This window comes from Aspergillus niger (genome assembly GCF_000002855.4).
Source record: "Aspergillus niger supercontig An01".
NCBI classification, from domain to species: Eukaryota; Fungi; Ascomycota; class Eurotiomycetes; order Eurotiales; family Aspergillaceae; genus Aspergillus; species Aspergillus niger.
In genome coordinates this window covers 2,566,214-2,584,409 of record NT_166518.1, presented here as the reverse complement: position 1 = coordinate 2,584,409, position 18,196 = coordinate 2,566,214, and the positions used below count along the sequence as shown (strand labels likewise).

The following is an 18,196-nucleotide window of genomic DNA, read 5'->3' as shown; positions in this document are numbered from 1 at the left end:
ATATGCTAACTACTTCAGCTTAAAGTTCACCGGCGCATCGAGTGCAAAGCCCTTGAACGTCCGTGCTGACTTCCCCAGCAAGGTACATTTCTCCACCTTGGGGACGGCCTTCTGTCCGAATGTACCCTTCACGTGCAACTCCCCTTTGCTGTACGTGAACTCGAGCTCTGTCACAGATGACGGGTTCAACGAGTCTCCATCATCCAAATATAGACTGCCCGATGCGGTGTCATCCAAGTCTGGCGCGATGATCAGCTCGAAGCCCTGCTTACGAACCTCAGTGGTTGTCATGCCGCTGGATGTCCTGACAGGTATGATATTTCCACCGCGGATGTGCAGAGGGATGTGGGTGATGTTGATGTTGCTGAGCGTGATGTTTTCTCCGTGCCCACGCACCACTGCCCCTGTGTACCAATCGTAGAAGATGTCGTCCGGGAAGTATGCGTCGACTGAGGTGGATCCCTCATTCAACACGGGGCTGACAAGAAGGGCGTCACCATAGAAGAACTGCCGGTCGTTCGCAAAGGTGTTCGAATCCTCAGGGTACAGGTAGAATTGAGGCTGCAGGAATGGCTCGCCGGTCTGGCTTTGCCGGTGAAGAGCAGTGTAGATATAATCGAGGAGCTTGTACCGGATGTCAATGGCCTTACGCGCGGACTCGGCAACCGTAGGCCAGCGGTAGAACTCTTGCGATATGTCGCCCAGCTCGTTATGATTGCGGTAGAACGTATAGAAGGCACCAAGTGACGCCCATCGGGCACACAATTCCTCCGTCGTGTTGCTACCAAACCCACACACGTCAGCCCCGACCATTGGAATCTGGAACATGGACGCGAAGGAGAGGATCTGCGCGATGGAGATCCGGTAGTGAACCCAATCGCTAAAGTTGTCGCCCAGCCTGTACGAATCAGCGATGTGCTAGCGAAGGCTATCGGTCAACTTACCAGTGTCCTACGTGTGCTCCAGCGCCTGCAAACGTACTGCGAGTGATGACCAAAGGCCTCACATCGGGACGGCGGGCCTGCATAGCCGTGCGGGAAGCAGAGCTCATCACTAACCCTGTCAATGGCAAATCATCTATGCAAATATTTGAAAGACTTACTTGTTCCATAGAGATTGTGAGTATCATACTCGGCATACCCTTCACCCGCATGAATGAGATCCGTCTCGATAGTGCTCATACTAAGGACACCTGCGGCATTCCGAATGGTGTAGGGCGGGTCAGTGAGGTTGCGATTGGGCAACCCAACCTTCTTCCCTTTATCTCCTTGCGCTCTTTTAACAGATCGCTTAGACGAAGGCTGAAAGTCCGCGGGGAATCCGGGCAGTGGGATCGGGCTGCTTGGCCGAACAGGTGGTGCTGCCGGTGGGAGGTCGGCGGAGATCGCGTATGCCGCTGGGTCCAGACAAGGATAAGGGCAGAAATTGGAGGCTTCGTTCATGTCAATCCACAGGGCGTCAATATCGACTCCGGACTTGGGATCAAAGAACTGTTGAAATTGCGCAGTCCAGTAATCCTGAGTACCCTCATTGAACCAGTCTGGGAAAACAGTGACACCAGGCCAAACAGCACCTGCATAGTTTAGCTCGTGTTGAGAGATATGAGATGTGTATATACTTACCCTCGTATAGGCTACCGTTCTGATTGTGAAGGAAAACATCGTCTCTCACGCCGGTGATATATGCCGTGTTATCTAGAAAGTATCCATTAGCTGAAAGTTGCAAGGATGGGGAATCGTCAAGTCACTCACTGCTTACGCTCACAGCCGGGTCAACCATGACAATGTAATGCTGATCATGATTGTGCAGGTAGGTTACCAACTCCCGCATCTTTTCGAGCGGGAACCTCTGAGGATCAAGGGTAAACACCCTTCTCTTGTCCATGTAGTCGATATCTGTCCACATCGTCTCCAGAGGAATCTTTGCCTGGCTGTAGTTGTAGACCACCTCGGCAAGTTCATACACATCGCGGTATCCATAACGGCATTGATGGAACTGAAGAGTCAGCATACAACTCGGACTGTTATGGGATTAGGGGGTGGGGGGCATACGCCGAAAGTCCAGTAACTCTGCATTGCCGGGAGACCGACAATCTTTGAGTATTCCATGCTCGCTTGCTTAGGATCTTCTCCGTAGAAGAAGTAGAAGTCCAGAACACCGCCGAGAAGATTGTATTCCAAGTACTGCTTTCCATCTGTCGTTTGGTTGATCTTGATGTCCATACCATTAGAGTTCAGCAGGAAGACTCCATAAGTTCCGGACTTTCCACGGTGATCATAGTAGACAGGATGACTACCGTACAAGTTGGTGTTGTTTGGAGTGCCATACGCGTCGCGGTTCCAAAGGGTCCGCGTGTAATTGTATGTTGGCAAGCGCATAGGGTCAGAATGCTCTCCGAGACCATACACATAGGGATCATCGGGCAACCAGGTGCGAAGGTTCACATATTGCGACTGAAAAACTAGTGGTGATGCCGAAGAGTCAAACAGGACCTCATCTCCCTTGGAGATGGTGAATGAAAACGGTTCTTCCACATAGTCAAATTCCAAAACACTGTCCTCAGAGTCCTCGTCACTACCCACGCGAGGAAGGACTGATTCAGGAACTTGATAGACTTCCTCGTCGGCATCGTAGATCATAACATGTAACCGTTCATCTGAGCAAGCATTTAGTCAGGAACTCTTGATTCACACAAGCCAACACTCACCAGTCTGATATTCCACAAGCAGCTTGAGGTCTTCCAAATCCTTGCCATAGCTATTACAAGGCGTACCAGCTAGAGTCAGATCCGCAGTCAGTGACCTAGCCTGCTTTTGGACGTTGGACGCCTTATACCCTGGGCAACTCTGACTGTTTGCCCTGGGTCCAATGACAGCAGCGCCCACAAGGGGTAAGAGTAAAAGCAAAGACCCCAACATTATGATGTTGGCTCTGGGATCACCCCGGATTACAGCAAGCCGTGACTTCATATCCCAGCTGGGTGGTCCCAGCGGCTTATATGTGTTTGGGCACGGACTGATGACATTGAATGCATGGCGCGTTGGCCGAAGTGCATAATGTGGCGTTGCGCGGTATGACCGGACCCCGCAGATTCAATCAGCGAAGCCAAGGAATGTATCTGACAAAGAGGCGGGATGAGCCGAGCAGTTCTATGAGGAAAAACAAAAAGCAATATTTATAGGATAGAAAAGCCGAGAAACGTGGAGACGATTGCCTAAAGAAGACAATGTGAGTCTAAGGTCGTCCCATCTCGGTCAATTATCGGGGATCTTCGCCGCTATCGGCTTGGGGCTGATGCAGGGACCAAATAACATCAGGTCACTTACACCGATTCTCGTTCATTGAATCTCGTGCAGCAGCCTAGACTCTGGGCACGTCTAATCGGTATATCTCTCGGTAATGCCCTGGATGATTGGCTCCAAATTTTATGCAAGTAAGCTTTTGGTAGCGAATAGTAGTATGGAGATGGAATCGAGGAAGTGACAGTGATGGTGGCTCTCCTCACTCTCCCCACCACGTGCCCCGCCTGACGCCCCGCAAACAAACAAACTGAGACATTCAAAGGATCAGGATCAGATCTCACTCAAAGAACATGGACCAAAGTAAATATTCTGGTCACTCAAAAACCGCACAAGAGTCAGACAAAGCGTCGGATGCAACGGATCCGGTCTGCTGATACGTAGTTGTAGCTGATAGGTGGCTCTGACCTGTCAAGAGGCGGTCGCTTACTGCCAGTGCTGCAAGCATTAAGCAATGAGGTGGCATAAGGTATTGACCACATCGTACTAATTAATGTGGCACTCGAGGTGTGCATATTCACTCCTCCAGCAGGCCGGGTACCCTGGCAGAAGCTTGGGGACCTGGGGGAAGTGTGCAGATGCGTTAAGACAAAGTGTTCAGTCAAGCTGCAGCTCTGGGTTACTCTGCCGCTTCATTCTATGCAAAGGCTTGTCAATGCGATGAGAGACAGCTTCTCTACCTGCGATATGTCGGATGCAGATGTTGTGAGAGTCAAAAATGAAGGAATAGAATTCTACGTGCATCTCTATGCCTCCAACCAGCAGGGATCTCTAACAACGTCATAAAAAAGGGGAACGTTACACGATAAACCATCCATCAAAATGTCATGAAAAATATGTGTCATGAATGCGAAAGGTATCCAAGGTGACCAGTCACCCAATATAAAGCAGTGGAGGCATGTGCTCACGAATGTACGACTGTTTAAATCTTCTGACCAGCGGAAGCAGCCTTCACATCGTCTTCGGAGCTCATGATTTGAACCTTGATGGCTCCCGTCTTGGGGTTGGCAGCCGTTTCGAAGGCCTTGATCGCATCCTCCAAGAGGAACCGGTGTGTCACAAGCTTCTTCAAGTCAATAACACCGTTCCTCACCAAGCGGATCGCGCGAGGCCAAGTGTTGCAGTACCGGTACTGGTACTGGAGGTCAATCTCCCAAGTACTGAGGCGCATGAAAGGAACGGTCATCTCGTTCTTTCCGACACCAATGACGAAGACCTTGCCGCCGAACTTGACACTCCAAATCGCCGAAGCAACACTGCTCTCCACACCAGTGCACTCCATCGCAATGCGAGGCCTCAAAGCGCCGGGGCCCGAGCCTTGCCCATCGTTGAAGACGTTGATGATACCTTCAGCATTCTGCTCAGCAGAGAGGCCAATCTGCACCTTGTAAGTGCGAACGTCAGGGACCAGCGACTTGGCGAATTCCAGCCGCCCCTCGTCGATGTCGGTAATGACGATAGGGCTAGCTCCAGCAGCACGAGCACTCAACAGGGTGATGAGACCAATAGGGCCAGCACCAGTGACTAGGCATGGGTCACCCAAGCGAAGGCCACTACGTTCAATACCCGCCAGAGAAACACTCAGAGGTTCCAAGAGCGCACCATCTTCATAACTCATATCACCAATCTTGTGGCACCAAATAGCGGGGTGGTTGACATAGCGACGCAGCAGTCCGTCGACAGGAGGGGTGGAGAGGAACTGAACATTTTCACAGCCATTGTAGCGACCAGTCAGGCAGGGTTCACAAGCGTTGCAAATGATGTTAGGCTCGACGGCGACACGGTCGCCAGGCTTGAGGGAGGTAACATCGGGCGCAACAGCCACCACCTGACCCGCCGACTCGTGACCCAGGATGTGGTCTCCTGTGACGATCATAGGCCCAATGCAGCCTGCATGCCAGAAGTGCACGTCGGACCTGGATGCGATGACCAATCTTTAGCCAGGGAATACGAAGCCAATTGCAAGAGGAACGGAAGACATACCCGCAGATTCCGGTGCTGCGAACCTCAATTGTAACCTCACCAGGCTGCAATCCTTGGCCGTTCTTGACCTCCTCGAGCGTGGGCTTCGCGTCAGCGACCCACAAGTCATGCTTGGTGTTTGTGAAAACGCCAATGTTCGCCTTCTCGAGAACAGTTGCGGTAGCCATGATGACCTAATCGAATGAAGGGGACGATCTAAAGGGGAGGACGGGAAGAATCGCAAGAGGTGAACGCAAGGGATGAGCAGGATGGGTAGCAAGCGGAAAGAGGATCTACCGGGCTTAAGTATTTTGTAACAGCGGTCTACCCCTCCACGGTTGAAGGGGAGAAGGAAGAAAAAAAAAAAGCTCAGGGATGATCTTTTCTCCAACGTGAGAGGCTGCAAGTAGCTGATTCCTTCGCCACCGATAGGAGCTTTGCCAAATAGCAGTAACACGACGGGGCCAACATGGGCTTACTGATGGTTCAATAAGTGGATAGAGCTAAGAAGGGCATTTACCCGGTGGCCCCTCGAAGCGCGGGGTTCGGTCTGGGGCATCAATTTCTCCCCATTGGGCCAGACTGCCCGGCGGTCGCATTCCAAAGACCATCCTTGAGCCAGGATGTCGCACTGCTACCCTTGATAGCGTGCTTATAAACACGAGCTTGGTGCACAGGTAAGCTTTAGAGAAACAGTGGCTTGCCTAGAGAACTTTCTCGGCAGCCGTCTTTGCAATGCGCTTGCTCAAGTGCCAGGAACTTATGCTCTTCGTGAAGTCAGGCGGGGCCTCTTATCTCCGTCTTATCGGAGTCGGTTCTGTTCCCCCAGTGCAAAGCCGGGGGTAGAGGAACAGGAATAACTGGAAGTGATGGAATATTGGAAAGCCTGTCAATGAAGCCAAGCAGCAGAAGACTATTGTCATATTCAATCTATACAATGCAGCCATCCCTGCTGCAATACTTCTACATGAGACAATGCCAGTCGTTCTCCGATCCGGCCCAAGAGGTACGGTAGCATCTACTCTCGGTTAAATCATTCAGACAAGGTTATATGATCGGTCTATTCTTAGTCCCTCTGCCACCCCAGACATAATCTCTTAAATAGTCATTCTCTCCCATATTTTACACCGGCAAGTCACGGCTTTGACCTCGTTTCGGATTGTTGGCCCAGAAGAGCACTTCAAGTCACTTATTACCCGGTGTGGCAATTCTCCGGTGGGCGGGACTTGGATCCTCCACCTAGTGGTGGAGCATTACGGGATGCCGTATCCACCACCACCTCTTCGTTTATCCCTTTTATGCAAGGTCGTCCAGAATTCGGAGTTACGGTTATATTGCGGGTATAATATTGTTGCTGCAATGATGTCCATGAAAGTGGAACTGTTGTCGAGAGCATTAGCAACCTATGTGATCCTAACACATTTGGAGCTGCGGACTGACATGCTGTATAGTGCAATCGGGTAAAGACGAGTTACTTGGTTCATGGGACTCGACTAAGTTTTAGGTACCGTTTAAGAATCAGGTGAAATGTTCAGCCTTACAGCGCGTGTCCCAGGCCCTTCCATGTTGTTTGAGAGTATTTCCATTCTCAGCTTCTGATATATCCTCTCGAATTCAACCGAGAGGCGTGTGTTTTAGATTGGTCTACTATCCTGTTAACAATAACAAGAAAAGGATATCTCGTCAGTTTTCTTGACATAGTAGTATGGCTAAATTATGTAGCGATTAAAAGCTTAAGACGAACCAGCAGTGGAGCTCCCCAGATCATTCTGGAAGAAGTTAAATCAATCCCTGTCCTTAAGCTGATACCAATAGTACGATGATCACTAGTTCGCTTATGACTCGCATACCTGAGTAAAAGCTAGATATGTTCTATCATTCGTGCTAGGCCTTTCCAAAAAGAAAATATATAGAGCATTATCATATCTGCTATTCTCATCAACGGCAGAGCTAGTATAGCCTGCCCAATCCCACCTGCGCCTGTCCTCGGCGGACTCTGATCAATCACACTGGGAACGCGTCCTCAACAGCCTCTGTATCCACACCCACTGTAATATAGCCAATCATCCCATTCTTGAAGTCATCGCCATCGATAGGAATAACTGATACTATCGCATTATACCCATCGGTATTCTCGTTATGGAACGTATCATCCAAGCCATTAACGAGTCTCTCGATCCCTACCACATCCGAGTACGGTGGGATTGATACAATCTCCTGTGAAAGTGCCTCCTCAAAGAAGAATTGCCCCGTGCTCACGGTCTTTCCACTGGCGAGTGTGCCATTTTCTCTTGCCACCCAGTCAGTATGCACTTGCACATGAATGTGGATTGATCTTCCGTAGTAATAGCCTGCGCGTAGCCAGATTATTATCAGTATGCGAGAAATCAGAGTAAAAGGATCAAGTCATGCAACTGACCTGGAAAAATAGTCTTCATCTCCATCATTCCATTACTATCCGTCGGCCACATGCCCCGCAACCAAGTCTCATTACCGGTATGAATATCCGTCTGCCCCGGCTCAAACCACGTAAGGTTAAGGCTCTGCAGTACGGCATTTTTGTCCTCGTCCATAGGCAATGCGGTAAAACTAGAATATTTGCCCGTTGCATTGCAGTGCCAAAGATCCACCAGGACCCCCTCCAAGGGCTCGCATGTCGCCATGTCCAGCACTCCGACATCGAGGATTAGAGGCACGCCGGGCTGATCCTCACTCATATCTTGACGTAGCGTCTGGGAGTCTGCCCACCAAAAAGGACCAGCCGTCACTTCGGGGGTCAGCACGCAGGTGTCATTCTGAATTGTCTTATAGTAAGGTGATTCTGTTGTGGCTTCGATCGTCGTATCACTCTGTCGCTTCTCAAATGCCCTCTTCCGTCTCTTTGCGTTGTATTCGCCGGAATGCTGGGCGCAACGAGCAGAGAGTTCCTGTCGACGGGAGATCTCGGCTCTCGTGGCCTTTTTATGAGGCCCTGGGTGTGCGATAGCCAATGAGGCCAGAGTAGCTGTAACGAAAACGCTGAAGAAACGCATGATTTGTGAAGCGTAGGAGTCCCTGTGTCTGTTGTGCACCGGTCAGATCCTGCTCGCTGGCTGGCTGCAACCACTTATGTCGCCCTCCTCGCCGCTATTTATTGATCTCCCCGAGGATCTCCATCGGCGATCATTATTTGTTCTTGCTTCTTGCGGTGAGATATCATTAACAATTTTTTATACAACATGAAATGCTGGTTGGTTGAGAGTGAAAGATGATCATTACTACTTGGATTGGGCCTGACATGATTGGAATGCTTGTGCTTGATAGGCGGCAAGGGCTGGCAGCCAGCCACCTATGATATCGAATGTCTTGATAAACATCCGCGGAAGGGAGTAATGTTTGCCAAGTGCCATTGTTGGATGGATAGTAAATGATTTTCCTCTATTGGTAGATCTCAGTTGCGCGTTCTATGTACCTTACTGTTATCGTAGACCTTATATTGTTAGCCAGGTTATTATGGTTCATTCACCTGCAAGGATATCATTTACGGAAGTCAATCAAGAAGAGTGTTTGTTTCGCTTTACCTACCACATTAGAATCCCAGGATTCCACAGTGGAAACCATAATATGGTGCTTATCTATCGTTGCTAGGATCTAACGTACTTTGGTAAAACATAAAAAGTTTTACTGGATAACTATAACCCACCTAAATACCCGTACAAGGTCGATCATGTACCACGGAATCCAACATATCGCGTCCTATATATGTGATAGTAAGCTTCTCGAAGCCTCTGAACGGCCCTGCGCTACAGGGGAGCTAGTATGCAGAATATCTGGCTGTTTAGAAATGCACGTAAGGCTCACATTATTGTTGAACTTGGCAGAGATAGGAAAATGATTCCACTGTTTTTATGACAATTTCACATGCATTCATGCATAAGTGCTGCGGAATTCATTTCCTATGCAAGATTTAAGACTTTTATACAATCTTCATCGATTACTTTCCAAGCCGCAAGGACGATATTACGTTCTCCCCGTAATGATGTAGCATATAATTTGAAAGAGCTTTGCGTATAACATAACCAATAAAAACATAGTATCATATAAAACAACCATGACACAGAGCCTATCTGCCATTGACAAGGCCTTCGTCCGGCAAACAAGCTCCCGCTTATCCATTGCGCCACAACATCACATTCAGTATAGTGGTATCAAGTTCGAACGTGGCGAGTAAAACGATAAGAAGGAAAAGAAACATGATCGTAGACGTTGGTATTCTTTACCAACCACCGGGGCCACCAGGACCACCAGGACCACCCGGACCGCCAGGGCCACCAGGGGGACCGTCGGGACCACAGCAGTCACCGCAGCAGCAGAAGCAGTCGAGACAGCAGCAGCAACTATTGAAGATGCATGGTCAGTTACAGTCTAAAAAATATATTGTTGTTCAGGGTTCAAGTAGTAGTTACTTACTCGTCGCCGCCAGGTCCAGGGGGAGGACCACCACCACGAAGGCTCATGTCCATGTTGTTGTTTGGGGTCTGGATTTTCATGTCAGCATCATGAGACAACGAAAGCTTAGGGCCGGGCTGAAATCATACAGGTTGACCGGTAACGACACCCTCAGTTGTTGGAGCGGCAGGGCTCTGGGGCTGGGCCATTGTGACAGTGTTGGGGTCCCAGGTGGCCTCGGGGGCCGACTCCTGTTTGGAGGACTTGAACCAGCTGAAAAAACTATCGCCGAACATTGTGAATTTGGTCTTTTCTTGAGATTGTGTCTGTTTGAAATGCAGAAATGCAATGCAAGAGAAAGACAGCAAACGTAGGGGAAGGCCTGGCTTAAGAAGCAAAGGACAGCAGGTAGATGGGGCCCAAAGCTATGTAAGGCTATCCATTCAGCGTCGACATCCATGAAACGAGCCATACTATGAAGAGTTAGATAGCCCAATCAAGTGAGTTGTCTTCCTGAATTCTGATTCCAGAATTGGACCATGGTCTACGGTGTGGAGACCCACTGATCTTAGCTTCGATGGGCGTTACGTATACACTTGTTAGGCAGACAATTTAGTGTCCAACAGCAAGCATCATGGATGCGCCTTGCCATTGCTTGTCTGGTACAGAGTAGAGAGGGCTGGACTAGGTATGTGTGCATAATCAAGTTGTGGGTGGGATTGAGCCTGTCTGTATGCCTCGAGAGACTGATACATTGTGAACATCACGGAGTGATGCCGACGACGGAGCGGACCCAGAATCAATAGAGCAACTCAATTTTCCGCCGATGAAAAATAGCAGGGCAGATCAACCGGACATTTTCTTGTGGACTGGCGAAGAGATCATCCTAATCTCAGCTGCCAGAACCTTATTGATGTGGCATGGAGGATAAAGCTTGATCCGGCTCTGAAGGCTTAGTTTTGGGTATACACAGCAAAGATTCTGCGCCACGCAGTAAAATTAGCCTCAACTGGGCTCTCCTGCCGGAGATGATGTAGGTGTCGCCCCAGTCGCACAATTAGGGCGCATTGCGAATGCAAAGCCACTTTTGATTGCGTCGTGGCGCGACACGCCAAAAGTGAAGAATAAATCATGAAGTGGTGGCGCCCCATGACTAAGCGGCAAATATAAAGTGGATCTCCGACAATAGACTTTTCACGTGACTATATCAGGAACACCAACCATTCCTACTAGAAATCCTTCCATGGATCGTTCCACCTTTGGGTCTCATCAGCAGATCAGAAGCCATGCGTTGAACCCAGGAGGCTGAGACCGACACTAGACAACAAATTTTAACCCCTATAAGTCCACAGTAAATTAAAAATTAGACTACGGATTTACGGGTCGGCTAGAGCAATCAGTCACATTGCGGATCGTTACCTGGGACACTAACTAGTCCCACGGTCTATCTTTTCACTTCTCTTGATCAGGAAGTCCCGCACCAGGGCTACTTCGGTCTAGAGTCCATACTAATATCACAATGTTTGCCCGAATATGCGCACTCGTGCTTCCTAATATGTAGAAACATGTGCTTGGCATATTTGCTGATTGGTCTCCCATCTCTAGGGAAATTGCATTCGAACCGTTCCTGATAGCGTAGCGGAGAGCAATTTGCTCAAGTACGACTAAGTATAGTACTAGGATCTCCGCTCTAGTAGCAGTTGACGAGAGTCCAAATGCTTCTGGCTTGCGGCAGCGCACTCTACAGGAGGAGAACCACCCCCAAATGAGTTTGGTAGTCTGAAATCAGACAACGTGAGAAGATCGTCAAAGTTGATCCCGAACCCGCAAGTGTTGGTATTATCATGAATCAAGTACTATACTATAATATATTACTTGTAAGCCATGAAGAACTAGTTGCACAACCGCGGACCCTACGCAAACTATACCATTCTCGTCTTCACCACTATAAAATCTCAAATACTACTTCAATGCCTCAGCACGCGCCTTCACATCCTTATTGAATTGATCAAGCTGGCCTAGCATCTTCCTCCCCAGCAACGACAGGGTCATCAAAAGAAAAATTGGGCCAGAGGACTTCTCTGTCTGTTCGAAGATCGTCGACGACCCGTAGTCTGATGGCTCCATTTGAAAGCTGTGGAACCCGGCAATTAAGCCAGATACCGGGGTCCCTTGCCATTGGAAAAGAGAGTTTGAGTTCTCCTACCCAGTACTGTCATCTCTGTATTCACTACACCCGTTGAGGCACCTTAGGCACAGCCCGTGGACCTAAGCTAGGTTGACATATCATTATTTCAGCAGTAAATATCAGAAGTCGATATCGCATTAGATTTTATCTCCTGGCAAGAGGGACTTTAAAGGCTTGGCCTCGCCATAGAGAAGCCGAGACGCTGCCGTAATCGGTGACAGGAGGATTTAAGGCATGGTAATACATCAGAGCTGGAAGTGGTTCAGTACATACAACGTCTCGTACTTGTGTTGGGGTGACAGCAAAATGTACTTCTGTTTCAACCATTCCGTATCGGTAGATTGTCTGTTAGGTTGCTATTTTCCAGCGGCTTGTACGCAGACGACCGAGTGAAAGGCTTATACTCGAGGAGAGTATGCTATTTTGTAGAGAAGCTGTCAGAATAGATAGCCCATTGAATGATCGTTGTTTATCCATTGACTACGAAGTTGGCCCCCAAGAGACAGTAAACTATTTGCTGCTACTCGATGCAACCAAGCGAACATGAAATGTAGCATCGCCAAAGCTTTGTCAGAGCAGTAGGCTACTTTTGCTCAGATTGGTAAATGACGCCATGGGTTACAGGCAGCTGGGGATCATATATCGATAGCTCAAGCAATGTGCAATACGAAGAATATTAACAAGCTCATAACGATAACTATCTTTCCTATGATTAGTATGTCATCTCTCCGCATAATCGCCGCCAGGAACTGTCCTTCGTCGGAGAAATACGTGGCACTCCGTATTAATCAAGTGTTCATGTCATTGTCAAGTTTTGATGCCGGCCCATACCCGTACGTAGCGATATTTGCAGGTGATTATATACGCCAGAGCATCTGAAGTGTTCAAAATTCAGCAGACTTTCCACTTGACCGCGACGAGTGCTGCAATGGGAAACTACAGACTGGTCCTCTCGATCTGTGCCCAGAAAGCGGGATACGCTATGCATTCTCCCATACTCTCTGGCTTGTATAATGGCGCTCGGAGGCTGGACATAGGTGACATGACTGATTCGTTGGCTGTCAAGGTATAACGTTAGGGAAGAGGTTTATATGGGTGCGATATGACACAAAAGGTCAATCAGACGCCTATAAAATCTCCCGTATAGCACGGAAGCGCTTTCCTAGATGGTGGACAAAGTGTGTCTATATTGTCGTAGCCACTTCGAATCGACATTGTCGATTGCAAAGTGATAAGCACGGTCATTCGGCAGAACGGAAGTCTCGGATGTTGTGAGTACACCACTGACCACGAAGAATGACCTGCTTAGTGTATCCGTAGCGTCAATGCACGATTGGCAGTCTAGATAAATGGAAGATTGCAATAGCCAAGTGTGTTGGATTTGCAAAGATCGAGTTGATGTGATGGCCGCCGATAAACAAAGCATGAGCGCGAGTGCACGTGACACGGAAGTGGAGGCTCTTCCCTGAACTTCCCGAACTTCAAATCTCAATTCTGGTCCTGCAATTGCGCGACGATCCAGTGTCACCGGCTCTTGACCCTACCGCCATTGGACTCTACTGTCCTCCACCTGCGACTTTTCAGAGTCATTCTTTCCTTTTAGCGTTTTATCTCCTCCAGTGGTCTTCAAGATGCCCGCCACGGCGTCCCGTGCCGTGCTTCGGCAATCGCAGTTCCTGACCCGCAGGTCTGCGGTCAGGTACGCTTCTTCGACCTCCGAAGCCGCTTCCAAGGCTGGTGAGACTGCTTCCTCTGCTGCCTCGAAGGCATCTGAGGGTCTTTCTCGCGTCTCTTCGACGGCTGGTCCCGCCATCGCCAACGCCGCCCAGGGTCTCGGTAGCGCCCTCAGGAAGGTCGGTGGAAGGACCGGAAAAGTCATCGCTTTTGTCGATTGTAAGCGGACGCTCCATGATATCTGCTTTGAATTACCCCTTCGAATACCCATTGAGATGGTACTATGATGGTGGCATTGCTGGATGCCGTCATGTCGTGGAATCACTCCTTGAGTGGAGCCATCCCCGGATTTCTGTCATATCTTTCGGAGCATTGCTAATCATCTGCCGTGTCAATGCAGCCATGATACCCCCTACCGTCTACTACTCGAAGGTTGGAATCGAGCTTGCTAAGCTGGTCTTCCGTGGCCAGAACATGACTCCTCCGTAAGCGCTCACAGCTAACCTTAACGAACCGTGACCCTTGTCAACTAATGCGGATCACAGCAACATGGCCACCTTCCAGGCTTACTTCCAGCCTCTGACCAACGCCTTCCGTAACCCTGCCGCCTTCAAGAACTCCAGCTTCGCTCCCTCGAACATCATCGCCCGCGTTCGTACCGCCAACAAGAAGGAGATCGCTCTTGCTGGTGTCACCGCTGCGGAGATCGTTGGTTTCTTCACCGTCGGCGAGATCATTGGTCGGATGAACATCGTTGGCTACAAGGGACAGCCTGAGCACCACGGACACCATTAGATAAATACCAAGCACTCGTGACTTAGCCTGTCTTCCTTCCCTTTCCCGTTTTCCTTTGTGTGCTGTACTATTGTATGATAGACGATGGAATAAACTGTTGTCTGAGGTTGTGCGATACGAGCAATTGGGTACGTCTCATTCTTGTTGTCTTAGACTTAGGATCATGCGTGGGGACGACTATTTGGTTGGAATTCTGGCTGCTTTAGGGGGGATGTTGTAGACCATGGCAGCCATTCTGCTATTGAAGCGGCACTGTCTTAAGTGACTGATGATCATATCTCGAAGCTATGACTGTCTTTTATGTTTGATGTTACAAAGTTCGATCAGTTTACTCTAAGAGTTGGCCGTGGCCACGATCGATGGCTCGGTATCTGCTTTAGTTGTCAGTAGGGATACAACAATGAATTAGATCTGAAGCACAAGAACTTCAAAGTTCACCATTGAAATATTATCTAGTCCCGGAATGCATAGCAAGAGAGCGTTAGGCCAGACAATTTGATATTTCGGACTTAAATATTGAGAGCTTCGAGAATTATCCGTTTGATGGAGGTGAGGGTTGCTTGCCTCTGATTGGCCCGTGCGGTAAAGAATTTCAGCATCGAAACTTTTCCCTCATTAAGTCCGACTACTCAACAACCATCAGAATCAAGCTCGCGATCGCTAGGACTCGGACGCTCGTGTCCACTTAAATTACTTAGTCGCATGGACTGATAGTCCGTATATTTAACGAAATGGATGCGTTTAAGTTATTGACAAGGTCCACCAAGTTCAAGGCTGGTAATTCCCTGTCTTCGACACTGCCTTCCAAAGGCAAGGCCGAGAACCCCCAGCTTTTCCGTGACGCAGAGGCCGAAAAGCTTCTGGAGTCAAATGCTTTTGGGAAAAAGAGAAAGCGCACGCAAGCTGCAGGTGATTCAGATGCAGAAGATGGCAATGCTGGCGATCTAGATTTCTTCGGTTCAGGTAAACGGTCTGCGGCCAGTGCCCCATCGAAAAAGGATGAAGATGGACCTTCCGAGCAGAAAGATGCATCTGACTCCGAAGGCGATGATTCGATGGATGAAGTTGAGCGCCGGACGATCTTGAACTCTCACAAGATCAAGGTCACTGATATGCGTGATTTTGAAGAACTTCAGCCCACTCAGCCTCAGAAGGAGGAATCTAAGAAGAAAAAGAAGAAGAGAAAGCAGCAGGAAGAGGAGCCCGCTCAGACGCTCACTAAGAAGGAGCAGAAGAAAGCCCGGCGGTTGTTTCCGGAGCCCTTGGTCTCCTTTAAACAGCTGCGTACGAAGTACAATATTTCCCGACGTCTAGCGGAAAACATTGCTGAGCAAGGCTTTACGGTCCCTACTGAAGTTCAACTAGGAAGTCTTCCTCTTTTGCTCGGAGACCAATCAGTGCCGCAGAAGTCGGGCACTGAAAAGAGCACCGAACCGGATCTACTGGTCGTTGCGCCTACAGGAAGTGGCAAGACGCTATCATTTATGATCCCGGTGATCAACAAGATTGTCCGGCACCATCACGAAAAGCCAGAGGAACGGGGCATCTTGTCTGTTGTAATTGCTCCGACGAAAGAGCTTGCTAGCCAAATCGTCAACGAAGGCCGAAAGTTAGCTTTGGGAACTGGTGTGAAGATCACTTTGATGAAGAAGGGCATGCGTGTGGTAGAGCGTGATGATGAAGACGATAGCAAAGACGTCCTGGATGAAGATGATTCGGAATCGTTGGGCTCTGAAGATGATGAAAAGGCCACAGCAAAGAACAGCAAAGGGAAGGCGCCGGTTACCAAGAGCGACATCCTTGTAACAACACCATTGCTTCTTGTTAACGCGCTTTCTGCAAACCGGACAAAACCGTTGGCGACTCTCCCTCTTGTGAGAAATGTGGTTCTGGATGAGGCGGATGTTCTCCTGGATCCTCTGTTCCGCGACCAAACACTTGACATCTGGCGCTCCTGCACGCATCCTGAGCTTCGAGCAAGTCTCTGGTCAGCGACGATGGGGTCAAATGTCGAAGACCTCGCTAAGTCAACGATCAAGGAGCGGAAAGATACTCTAAGCGAGACCAAGTCTTATCCGCTACTCCGTTTGGTGGTTGGCCTCAAGGACTCTGCTATTCCAAACATCAAGCACAAGCTGGTTTATGCTGCCACTGAGCAAGGAAAGTTGCTCGGTCTTCGGCAGCTTTTGCACCCCGCCGCAGCATCATCAACGGACATTCGTTTACGCCCACCTTTCTTGATCTTTACTCAGACGATTCCCAGAGCGGTTGCGTTACATTCAGAACTGCGCTACGATATCCCTCCCGAGGCGGGTGGCTCGTCACGTATAGCTGTCCTCCACTCTGAGTTATCGGACGGCCAACGTTCCGAGATCATGAAGCAATTCCGGAAGGGTGAAATTTGGATTCTGGTCACCACGGATCTTTTGGCCCGTGGCGTTGACTTCAGAGGCATTAACGGGGTTGTTAACTACGATATCCCGAACTCCGCTGCTGTCTACGTCCACCGTGTTGGACGGACGGGCAGAGCTGGCCGTGAAGGTGGCATTGCAGTCACATACTACACCAAGGAGGATATCCCTTATGTCAAGAGCATTGCCAATGTAATTGACGTCAGCGAGAAGTTACGGGGGACAGATGAGGAGAAGTCTGTACAGAAGTGGCTGTTGGACGCTCTTCCGGACCTCAGCAAGAAGAAGAAGGAGGAGCTCAAGAAGCACGGCGTCAAGGCCAGGCAGACCCAAGGCACCAAAGACGACAAGAAGACAAGAATTAGCACCAAGAGTGGTTACGAGCGACGCCAGGAGAACAAGAAGAAGGCTCTCATCTCAGCCAGCCGCAATAGGAAATCTCAACCAAAGTCAGGCGCAGACTCTGGCAGTGACGACGACAATCAGGGCTGGCAAGGACTCGAGGACTAGGTTCCTATGGATGCGTTGGTGTTTCTGTACGAATATGAAAAGTCTACCTTACGATTCCCCAATCCAGCATTTCAATATAGATCATGAATTATCATTTTTTGTTTTTTGTACAGGCTGTTCAATCAGGCTCCGCTTTAATCGCAAGGGCTGGAAATCATTATCCAATTTGCCCTGTTCCTCCAACACACCCTCCAAATCATCTCCATCGCGATCGTAGTATAGCGCCCAGGAGCCATCATCTTCCTGCACGGCCACAAACTGCCTGTTCTCCTCCAGTGTCACCGTGGTCTCCTCATCCTCCCAATCCCACGGCCCAACGACATGATCGCAACTCGATGACCGGTTCCCATATTTCATTTCATGTGTGTAGCTATCTGCGTATATCCAACCCAACATCGGCGGGTTATCTGAAATGGTGGTCGCCAATCCTAAGCCCCGCTTAAGGTGCTTTGTATGTTCCGGCTCCGGGTACTCAATATAGAACGCTGCCGCGGTATGTGAGGGTATTTTTCGCTTCGAGGGAACAGGATCATCAAGATAAACCTGTCAAGTCGACATAATCAGTCAGCTAGTCAGACTCACTTAAATACAAAACAAGAGGAGCAAGAACTATATCGCAGCGACAATGCCAATCGTACCTTAAAGTCCCTCAGCACCACCCGTAACCCATGGACCTCATCGTCAGGTTCCTCGTTCGGTGGTGGTGCGACATCGATATTGAATTTTGCCATACGTCGCTCGTCATTCTTCCTCTCATTTGCTTTGCGCTGTTCACTCACCCCCATGGCCACGCCGGTGACGGTGGGGATGGCGGTAATTGCTAGGAGGCCGATCACCATGTTGATTGCTCAATACTTTGCGCTTGTCGATATAAAAATGGAGGGTTTCCAATTTGACAAATGAAGAAGCAGTATTTTGGGAGAGCTAAA

The 18,196-nt window shown here is 49.3% G+C and overlaps 8 protein-coding genes across 8 annotated transcripts; 2 read left to right on the top strand and 6 right to left on the bottom strand.

The window, feature by feature from the left end:
* Positions 1 to 9: 9 nt before the first annotated feature.
* An01g10930 (uncharacterized protein) lies at positions 10 to 2,918 on the bottom strand (the record flags this gene model as incomplete). Its single annotated transcript, XM_059743912.1, has 7 exons — positions 10 to 898; positions 945 to 1,059; positions 1,103 to 1,573; positions 1,623 to 1,694; positions 1,752 to 1,947; positions 2,013 to 2,656; positions 2,708 to 2,918. 7 exons carry the CDS (start codon positions 2,916 to 2,918, stop codon positions 10 to 12), a joined length of 2,598 nt encoding a protein of 865 aa, XP_059599783.1.
* Positions 2,919 to 4,221: 1,303 nt separating this feature from the next.
* An01g10920 (uncharacterized protein) lies at positions 4,222 to 5,449 on the bottom strand (the record flags this gene model as incomplete). The annotated part of the gene is made up of 2 exons (XM_001389472.3): positions 4,222 to 5,215; positions 5,283 to 5,449. The coding sequence occupies 2 exons, from the start codon at positions 5,447 to 5,449 to the stop codon at positions 4,222 to 4,224; spliced, it is 1,161 nt and encodes a 386-aa protein (XP_001389509.1).
* A 1,816-nt stretch (positions 5,450 to 7,265) lies between these two features.
* Positions 7,266 to 8,293, bottom strand: An01g10910 (uncharacterized protein; the record flags this gene model as incomplete). Its single annotated transcript, XM_059743898.1, has 3 exons — positions 7,266 to 7,612; positions 7,681 to 7,771; positions 7,814 to 8,293. The coding sequence occupies 3 exons, from the start codon at positions 8,291 to 8,293 to the stop codon at positions 7,266 to 7,268; spliced, it is 918 nt and encodes a 305-aa protein (XP_059599782.1).
* Positions 8,294 to 9,167: 874 nt separating this feature from the next.
* An01g10900 (uncharacterized protein) lies at positions 9,168 to 9,985 on the bottom strand (the record flags this gene model as incomplete). The annotated part of the gene is made up of 4 exons (XM_001389470.3): positions 9,168 to 9,196; positions 9,525 to 9,637; positions 9,711 to 9,778; positions 9,839 to 9,985. The coding sequence occupies 4 exons, from the start codon at positions 9,983 to 9,985 to the stop codon at positions 9,168 to 9,170; spliced, it is 357 nt and encodes a 118-aa protein (XP_001389507.3).
* A 1,156-nt stretch (positions 9,986 to 11,141) lies between these two features.
* Positions 11,142 to 11,868, bottom strand: An01g10890 (hypothetical protein; the record flags this gene model as incomplete). Its single annotated transcript, XM_059743885.1, has 3 exons — positions 11,142 to 11,430; positions 11,656 to 11,714; positions 11,797 to 11,868. 3 exons carry the CDS (start codon positions 11,866 to 11,868, stop codon positions 11,142 to 11,144), a joined length of 420 nt encoding a protein of 139 aa, XP_059599781.1.
* Positions 11,869 to 13,508: 1,640 nt separating this feature from the next.
* An01g10880 (uncharacterized protein) lies at positions 13,509 to 14,346 on the top strand (the record flags this gene model as incomplete). The annotated part of the gene is made up of 3 exons (XM_001389468.3): positions 13,509 to 13,770; positions 13,952 to 14,036; positions 14,097 to 14,346. The coding sequence occupies 3 exons, from the start codon at positions 13,509 to 13,511 to the stop codon at positions 14,344 to 14,346; spliced, it is 597 nt and encodes a 198-aa protein (XP_001389505.1).
* Positions 14,347 to 15,077: 731 nt separating this feature from the next.
* An01g10870 (uncharacterized protein) lies at positions 15,078 to 17,267 on the top strand (the record flags this gene model as incomplete). Its single annotated transcript, XM_059743873.1, has 2 exons — positions 15,078 to 16,005; positions 16,102 to 17,267. The coding sequence occupies 2 exons, from the start codon at positions 15,078 to 15,080 to the stop codon at positions 17,265 to 17,267; spliced, it is 2,094 nt and encodes a 697-aa protein (XP_059599780.1).
* A 118-nt stretch (positions 17,268 to 17,385) lies between these two features.
* An01g10860 (uncharacterized protein) lies at positions 17,386 to 18,106 on the bottom strand (the record flags this gene model as incomplete). Its single annotated transcript, XM_059743867.1, has 3 exons — positions 17,386 to 17,414; positions 17,456 to 17,810; positions 17,906 to 18,106. 3 exons carry the CDS (start codon positions 18,104 to 18,106, stop codon positions 17,386 to 17,388), a joined length of 585 nt encoding a protein of 194 aa, XP_059599779.1.
* Positions 18,107 to 18,196: the final 90 nt, after the last annotated feature.